The sequence below is a fragment of the Salvelinus namaycush genome, chromosome 29 (assembly GCF_016432855.1).
Source record: "Salvelinus namaycush isolate Seneca chromosome 29, SaNama_1.0, whole genome shotgun sequence".
Lineage (NCBI taxonomy): Eukaryota > Metazoa > Chordata > Actinopteri > Salmoniformes > Salmonidae > Salvelinus > Salvelinus namaycush.
In genome coordinates this window covers 8856387-8864858 of record NC_052335.1, presented here as the reverse complement: position 1 = coordinate 8864858, position 8472 = coordinate 8856387, and the positions used below count along the sequence as shown (strand labels likewise).

The 8472-nt window shown below is 42.1% G+C and overlaps 1 protein-coding gene across 1 annotated transcript; it reads left to right on the top strand.

Moving 5' to 3' along the window:
• Window positions 1-4135: 4135 nt before the first annotated feature.
• On the top strand, window positions 4136-8011 carry LOC120024456 (kelch repeat and BTB domain-containing protein 11-like). Its single transcript, XM_038968704.1, has one exon. The coding sequence runs from the start codon at window positions 4442-4444 to the stop codon at window positions 6557-6559; it is 2118 nt and encodes a 705-aa protein (XP_038824632.1). The 5' UTR covers window positions 4136-4441; the 3' UTR covers window positions 6560-8011.
• The last annotated feature ends 461 nt before the right edge of the window (window positions 8012-8472 follow it).

Here is an 8472-nt window from a genome sequence, read left to right as displayed (position 1 = left end):
TCATCTCTGCTGTCAGAGTGAGATCAGGCATCAGTGAACTACTGCAGGACTTTGTGTGTGTGTGTGTGTGTGTGTGTGTGTGTGTGTGTGTGTGTGCGTGTGTGTGTGTGTGTGTGTGTGTGCGTGCGTGTGTGTGTGTGTGTGTGTGTGCGTGCGTGCGTGCGTGCGTGCGTGCGTGCGTGCGTGCATGCGTACGTTGACCTCCATTGCTCCCCATCTGCATGCTCCTTTATCTATCCCAGTGGTTCCCAACCTTTTTTGATTGCTGTGCCACCAATTTAATTTTGCTCTGACCGGAGTACCCCTGAAGTACCCACTCATGTGCATTTTACCAGTAGGCCTATGGTCTCATGGGTCTTCTCAAGTACCCCCTTTGGATTGGCAAAGTATCCCCAGGGGTCCTAGTACCCCTGGTTGGGAACCATTGATCTATCCTACCAGAGACTGTGGCCCGGCGAAACTGAGGTTTGATCTTTCCTGTGGCCCTCCTTTCCCTCCTTTTTCTCACCATTGTTTCTGAGCCGTTTAAAATGACCTTCTGCTTTCCTGTGCCAACAGCTATTTCTGATTAACCGTGCAGAGGGGAGGCTTTTCCCATGTGGTTATCTGGTCATGAGCCATGCACTCTCTCCTGAAGATAAGGCAGGGTCTATTAAAATAGACTCTCATTAAAGGGCCTGGGTGCTGGTTGGCGGTTGCTGGTTGTTCTACTTGCTATCAACATGGGGATCATTCAATACCCACTTCTGGGTTTGAGATGAAACAAGACATTTGACAGAAGGAGAGTAGGAAAATGTAATAGCCCTTACCCCTTTATATTGTAGGCCTACTTCCTCTGGGATTGCAATGCCACGGATCCATTTTATGTGCCTTCAATATTGAGTTGGATAATCTGGATATACAGCGCGTTCAGAAAGTATTCAGACCTCTTGTCTTTTTCCACATCTTGTTACGTTACAGCCTTACTCTAAAACTGATTAAATAGTTTTTTCCCCTCATCAATCTACACACAATACCCCATAATGACAAAGCAAAAACAGGTTTTAATAAATGTTTGCAAATTTATTCAAAACAAAAAACTGAAATATCACATTTACTTAAGTAAATCCAGGCTGCGTCACATCCGGCCGTGATTGGGAGTCCCATTGGGCAGCGCACAATTGGCCCAGCGTCGTCCAGGTTTGGCCGGGGTAGGCCGTCATTGTAAATAAGAATTTGTTTTTAACTGACTTGCCTAGTTAAATAAAGGTTAAATACAAAAATATATTTTTTTTTTTTAAGTATTCAGACCCTTTACTCAGTACTTTGTTGAATCAACTTTGGCAGCGATTAAATCCTTGAATCTTCTTGGGTATGACGCTACAAGCTTGGCACACCTGTATTTGGAGAGTTTCTCCCATTCTTCTCTGCAGATCCTCTCAAGCTCTGTCAGGTTGGATGGGGAGCGTTGCTACACAGCTATTTTCAGGTCTCTCCAGAGATGCTTGACCGGGTTCAAATCCGGGCTCTGGCTGGGCCACTCAAGGACATTCAGAGACTTGTCCTGAAGCCACTCCTGCTTTGTCTTGGCTGTGTGCTTACGGTCGTTGTCCTGTTGGAAAGTGAACCTTTGACCCAGTCTAAGGTCCTGAGCGCTCTGGAGCAGATTTTCATCAAGGATCTCTCTGTACTTTGCTCCGTTCATCTTTCCCTCGATCGTGACTAGTCTCCCAGTCTCTGCTGCTGAAAAACATCCCCACAGCATGATGCTGCCACCTCCATGCTTCACCGTAGGGATGGTGCCAGGTTTCCTTCAGATGTGACGCTTGGCATTCAGGCCAAAGAGTTCAATCTTGGTTTCATGAGACCAGAGAATCTTGTTTCTCATGGTCTGAGAGTCTTTAGGTGCCTTTTGGCAAACTCGGGCTGTCATGTGCCTTTTACTGAGGAGTGGCTTACATCTGGCCACTCTACCATAATGGCCTGATTGATTGACTGCTGCAGAGATGGTTGTCCTTCTGGAAGGTTCTCCCATCTCCACAGAAGAACTCTCGACCTCTATCAGAGTGACCATGGGGTTCTTGGTCATCTCGCTGACCAAGGCCCTTCTCCCCCGATTGCTCAGTTTGGCCAGGCGGCCAACTCTAGGAAGAGTCTTGGTGGTTCCAAACTTCTTCCATTTAAGAATGATGGAGGCCACTGTGTTCTTGGGGACTTCCAATGCTGCAGAAATGTTTTGGCATCCTTCCACAGATCTATGCCTCGACACAATCCTGTCTCAGAGCTCTACGGACAATTCCTTCGACCTCATGGCTTGGTTTTTGTTCTGACATGCACTGTCAACTGTGGGAACTTATATAGACAGCTGTGTGCCTTTCCAAATCATGTCCAATCAATTGAATTTACCACAGGTGGACTCCAATCAAGTCGTAGAAACATCTCAAGGATGATCAATGGAAACAGGATGCACCTGAGCTCAATTTCGTGTTTCATAGCAAAGGGTCTGAATACTGATGTAAATAAGGTATTTCTGTTGTTTTTTTATTCTTAAAACCTGTTTTTGCTTAGTCATTATGGGGTATTGTGTGTAGATTGCTAAGGAAAAACATGTATTTAATACATTTTAGAATAAGGCTGTAACATAACAAAATGTGGAAAAAGTCAAGGGGTCTGAATACTTTCCGAAGGCACTGTATGCACTGTGTGAATCTGATTCATAAGTTTTTGTTTAGCTATTCATCCCCACACTTCTCTTTTGTAAGTGTTTGTCTTTCTTATAGTAATTTACGGATGCAGTAATAAATGAACAATAATCCAATCCCACATGTATTACGGGGTATAGGTTAAACCATTTGATGCATTTCTCTGTCATTCATTCCAGTCATAAATGACAGACTTTAGATCACACTTCTGTGAAGGGTTAATAAAAGGGGAGGGTTTAATGTACAAACCAGAATCCCTTCATTATATTACATCATCCGCAAAATTTGTTTAGGAGCAAGGAAAATCTTCAATCATTAACTGTTTTTCTAACTTACTTTTTCAAATTTGGTTTAGATAGGATTCGAAGTTATGTTGCAAGGAATATTAAAGGTGAAAAATAGTCTTTAATCTTATCTCAATCCGAAATTGACAGGCCACGGTCGTCTGCGGCAGCGAATAGCCTAAGGTTTCGGGGCTCGACTCGCTCTTTCTTCAAGCAGTTTTGCGATCGGGAAAGCCCTTATAACTGCGATGCATCAGATAGGCTATAACCAGACTGCACCAGGCACCATATTTTGCAGCTGGGGAGTAAGCCTATTGCACGAGTAAGTATGACATTAACTTTGGCTTTTGTAGTTTTGTAGTTTATGCGTTTGTTCTTTAGTTCGTTACAATTCGTATTGTTTGTTTTCAAAACTAGATTTTTGATTGCAATAATAGGATAAGGAAGAAAGCATTTATTTATTGAAGTGGTTCCATGGATAAAAATGAAGCTGCTCACAGTATACATATTATGGCGCACAAAAGTAATTACACAATCAACACAAATCCTCTGATAGCCTATAGCACACATTAGATGGTATAATTCAAATAGATCATTATCAATATAAGTATATTCTTAAAAGTCAGAATACAGTGGTGAAAACGCTAATAGCCACATCCACAATACACTGTCTCAAATATTTGTCGCTGTTGTGTATATTATGTTTAGAAGAGGTCAATAAGTCTCGATGCAGATGCGCATAATTTCCCCACCTCTCCACAGATGATGCACCAGCACCTGTTGAACCCTGAAATGAAGACGGAAGAAACAGGATTGTGTCGTCAACAGGATTGTGTCGTCAACAGGATTGTGTCGTCAACAGGACTGTGTCGTCGGTGATCCCCAGTTTCCTTGCGTGGCATCATCCACCCGCCGTGTTGCTGCAAGGGAAATGCATTTCATTTATATTTCCCTCTGATCAAATGAAAATGAATAAGAGACCAGAGGAGATAGCATACGTGACAATCCAGAGTTGTATTATTTTTTATTTTTTTATTTCACCTTTATTTAACCAGGTAGGCCAGTTGAGAACAAGTTCTCATTTACAACTGCGACCTGGCCAAGATAAAGCAAAGCAGTGCGACACAAACAACAACACAGAGTTACACATGGAATTAACAAACGTACAGCCAATAACACAATAGAAAAGTATATTGTGTGCAAATGAAGTAAGATTAGGGAGGTAAGGCAAAAAAATAGGCCGTAGTGGCGAAATAATGACAATCTAGCAAAATAAACACAATACTAGATGTGCAGATGATGAATTGTATTAGCTGTAGTTGGCCTAGCCCAAGGGACTGAAAGAGATCATTAAGTGGTGATTGCCATCAAACCTATTGACTCTTATATTGCCTCTTATTGCAATATACTGGACTTGTCTGATTTAACTAGAATATGATCAAAAATGCATAGATCAGAAACCCGTGCGTTCTGATAATGGATAACAGTGCCCAGTGCATCCCAGACGTGTGCCTACTCAGTGCTGATACACCACCAGCCTGTCACGAGAAAGAGCAGGTGGACAAAATGGCTTTGCTGACGCAGGACTTCGTTGGAAATATACCCGAGATAACAGATCCAGACGAGAATCAAAACTTTGGGTACCAGTGTATTACGGAGACTAATGGACCACTTGTTGAAATGGACAATGGAGTGATGGGTCTTGGATTTTATAATGGTAGCCAACCAAGGGATGGCTCAGGAAATGCAAATGATGATCAAAAGCATATGTCATTAATACATTGTAATACCCCACAGCTCAACAAAGAGCAGCTCTGTTCAAAAGAGCGCGATGCGGTAGAGGAGAATTGCCGCGCACAGGCTGACGTGGCGCACAGCCTGGGATATTCCCCCTGCTGCCTGGATGACGAAACGCAAGCACAGAGCACCCCTCTCGTGTGTGAAGTCAGCGGAGGAGCTGTGAAATATCACTGTCTGATTGATAAAGCGAGTTCCCAGGTGGGGCATAAGGAGGGGAGCTCTGCGTCTGTCACCTATTGTATCGCTGCAGAAGCGCTGACAGTACATCAGCGCGGACAGCCAGGCAGTGCGGGACAGAATGATGTGTGGGGAGAAAGCGACCCAGACACTACACAGGGAAACTCAGCACTGCGGTCGAGGCAGGAAGGATGTGGATATGGAAACGGAGTCTTTGCTTCTAAAGAGGAGACGGATTTAGTGATTGAAGTGTCTGGAAAGAAACTTGAAGCGCATAAAGCCGTTTTGGCTGAGAAAAGTGACTATTTCAAGGCGCGGCAGTCCCGAGACGTATTGCGAGTGAAGGGGGTGAGTTTTAAGACTTTGACCATTTTGGTGGATTACATTTACTCATGCCGAATGGAGGTTAGTAAGGATAATATTGTAGAGGTCATCACCGGAGCTAAAATATTACAAATCCCCAGCGCGGTTCAAGCTGCTCTCGATACAATGTCGGAGCAGATTACCGCCGAGAACTGCTATGATATTTTGACAATAGCCAAAAAGCAACGTCTCAGCGAGTTGAAGGAAAAAGCCTACAAGTACATGAGTGACAATTTCTTGCAAATACTGCGGGATCCCGGTGTTTATGGGCGTTTGACCGGAGGGGAGAGAGAACTAATTATCACCAGGAGAATGGAGGGAAAGAGGGCGTTGATGGTGGCTGAAATCAACGAGGTGTATGACGGCGTCGGGAGCAGACCTACAAGTCGTGAGAACAGTCGCCCTCAGAGCCCTCTATCCATCGTGTCCCTGAATGAGAATCGTAAGATCTACTATTACAACAAGGAGACAAAGGACTGGAAAGTGCTGACGAAGATGCCAGATGAAATCAACACAAAGGGCTCTGGGATATGCACCATGTACAATTACCTATTCGTGGCAGGTGGAATCAAAAGGCAGGACGACAAAGGCAAAGTCTCGGACAAGGTGTTCTGCTACAACCCACTCACCGACAGCTGGAGCGAAATTCGACCGCTCACTGAGGGTCGGTCTCAGCTCAAGCTGGTGTCCATGGACGGCTACCTGTTTGCAATCGGAGGGGAATGTCTCTTTACGGTGGAGAAATATGACCCTCGCCTGGATAGATGGCGCCCAGTGGCGCCACTACCAAAAGGTGCTTTTGCTATTGCGCACGAGGCAACAACCTGTAATGGAGAGATGTTCGTGTCCGGAGGCTCTCTATTTTATCGTCTGCTAAGATATGACACTAAAAGAGACGACTGGGAGGAATGCCCGTTCAACAACAGCAGGAAGAAATCCACCGACATGGTGGCATTCAAAAACTTCGTCTACAGGTTTGATGTCAACCGTGATTACGGCGTCAACGTGTTCAAATACAACACCGTGGTAAAAATATGGCACAACAGTGCGTCCCTGGAGCAGACCAACCCCTTGCCCTTTCGCTGTGCTGTCATTGGCAACACCATTTACTGTGTGAACAAGTCCCAAACATTGCAGTTTGTTGTGGAAGAGGAGAATGAACAGTTTTTGCCTGAGGCACTGGCACTCAAAGCACCTGTAGAGGCAAAAGGTGCCCTTGTCCCATTTGTCCTGGCTCTGCCCAAGACAGCCTGAGACAAATGCACAATAATGACCTCTTTGGAGACTCAGTAAAAGTGGCCTCAGAATTGTCATATGAGGACAAAATATGTTGTGTTTGATAAAATACCCACAGTGCACACAACATAATTTCAACATGGATAATTGGGTAATATTTGGTTGAGAAGTTGACAAATGAGATTGCAACCCATATTCACCCACTCAAAAAGACAGCCAAAAGTGAGTTGAATTTCCAATGTGTTCTCACTCACTATGCTTTCAACCATCTAAAAGCACAACCAAATTCGAATGGAAAAACTATGATTTTTGGTTTCGTTGCCATCCAAATGGCTATCACTACGCTTTGAACCATTTAAAAGCACTGCAAAGTTAAAATGGGAATGCAATATCAGATATGTTGTTTATTTATACAACAGATGAATCTATTATCACTGTGCTTCATTCTAACAGCAGAACAAAAGTTGGATTGCAGTTGAAATGACATTAAAAGTACATGGTGCAAGTGATCAATGCCGTTCGATATTCTGCACAGATTATTATAGCAATTGGGAGGCTCTCCGCAGACCTGCAACAACCTACAGTATGCATGCTATCTTGAACATGCACGGTCTATATAATTAAATAAGAATACATTTATAGTTACAGTAACCTCAAATGTGGCCATGGATGAGTTACTCATTTTAAGGTTGAATGTTACATTGGTTTGTAAAATAGCCTTAACTTTAGGCTATTTACTGTATTTCAAAAGTAACATTTAAAGGATATTTATCTACTGCTTGGATAGTTCCATCCGAGCCACTTAATCCTATTCTTACATTTTAATTTAGGGTTTAGTTGAAGACGTGAATCCAACATGACATTTGTTTTCCTGTCAACAAGTTCATAGGCTATTTTTTGTAGTTCAAAGGTGATATTGATTTGTATTTGGATGTCAACGCAACCAAATAGCAACAGTTGAAGGAGATGTATCTTCTGCTTGCATAGTTCCATCAGTACCACTGACTAATCTGGCTTTATCCCAGTTTGTCAACAAATTAATAATTGATATGTTGGATTCACGTCTCCATCTCAACCAAAAATCAAATTTAAAGAGTAGGACTAAATCCAATCAAACTTTAAATGTACTTCAAATGAAGTTTTATTAGATTTAGTCCTATTCTTTAACTTAGATTTATGGTTCTGCCCAGCCTATAGTTTTTTTCTGATAGCAGATACATTATACTGATCAATTCATTTATATATTCATGATTAGTAGGTTATCTGTTTTAACAAACCTTTTTTATATTTGTACTTATGTATTGTGTATTGTTTGTGGTGTGGTTTTCATATAAACCCTTGGGCTTCCAACCACACATGCACACACACCAGTTGTTCTTTTTATTTGCTTTCATCTGTATATTTGTCTATTACTTGTTTTCTTTTGTGCAAATAAATAAATAAAATAAAGTTATAATGTTGAATATCTGACATTGTTTAAAGGTACAAATTCAACACATTTTATACAAGGTTTGTCTATGTTTAAATTTGGTTACCATAATGACATAATCCTGTGGTTGAAATTCCATCCTCAAAACCACAGTCGGTGACTTTTTTCAAATCCAATGCATTATCCACATACAGTGTTCCACATACAGTGTTCCACATACTGCTACAGTGCCTTCAGAAAGTATTTACACCCCCGAGTTTTTACACATGTTGTTGTGTTACAGCCTGCATTTAAAAGTTACACTTAGATTTGTTTTGCCACTGGCCTGCACACAATACCCCATAATGTCAAAGTGGAATGAATTTTTTACTAATTAATTCAAAATGAAAAGCTGAAATGTGTTGCGTGAATAAGTATTCAGCTCCTTTGTTATGGCAAGCCTAAATTGGTTCAGAAGTAAAAATGTGCTTAACAAGACTCATAATAAGTTGCATGGACTAAC

Coding starts and splice junctions, on each gene's coding strand:
- LOC120024456 (XM_038968704.1), top strand. CDS start 4,442: ATGGATAACAGTGCCCAGTGCATCCCAGACGTGTGCCTACTCAGTGCT.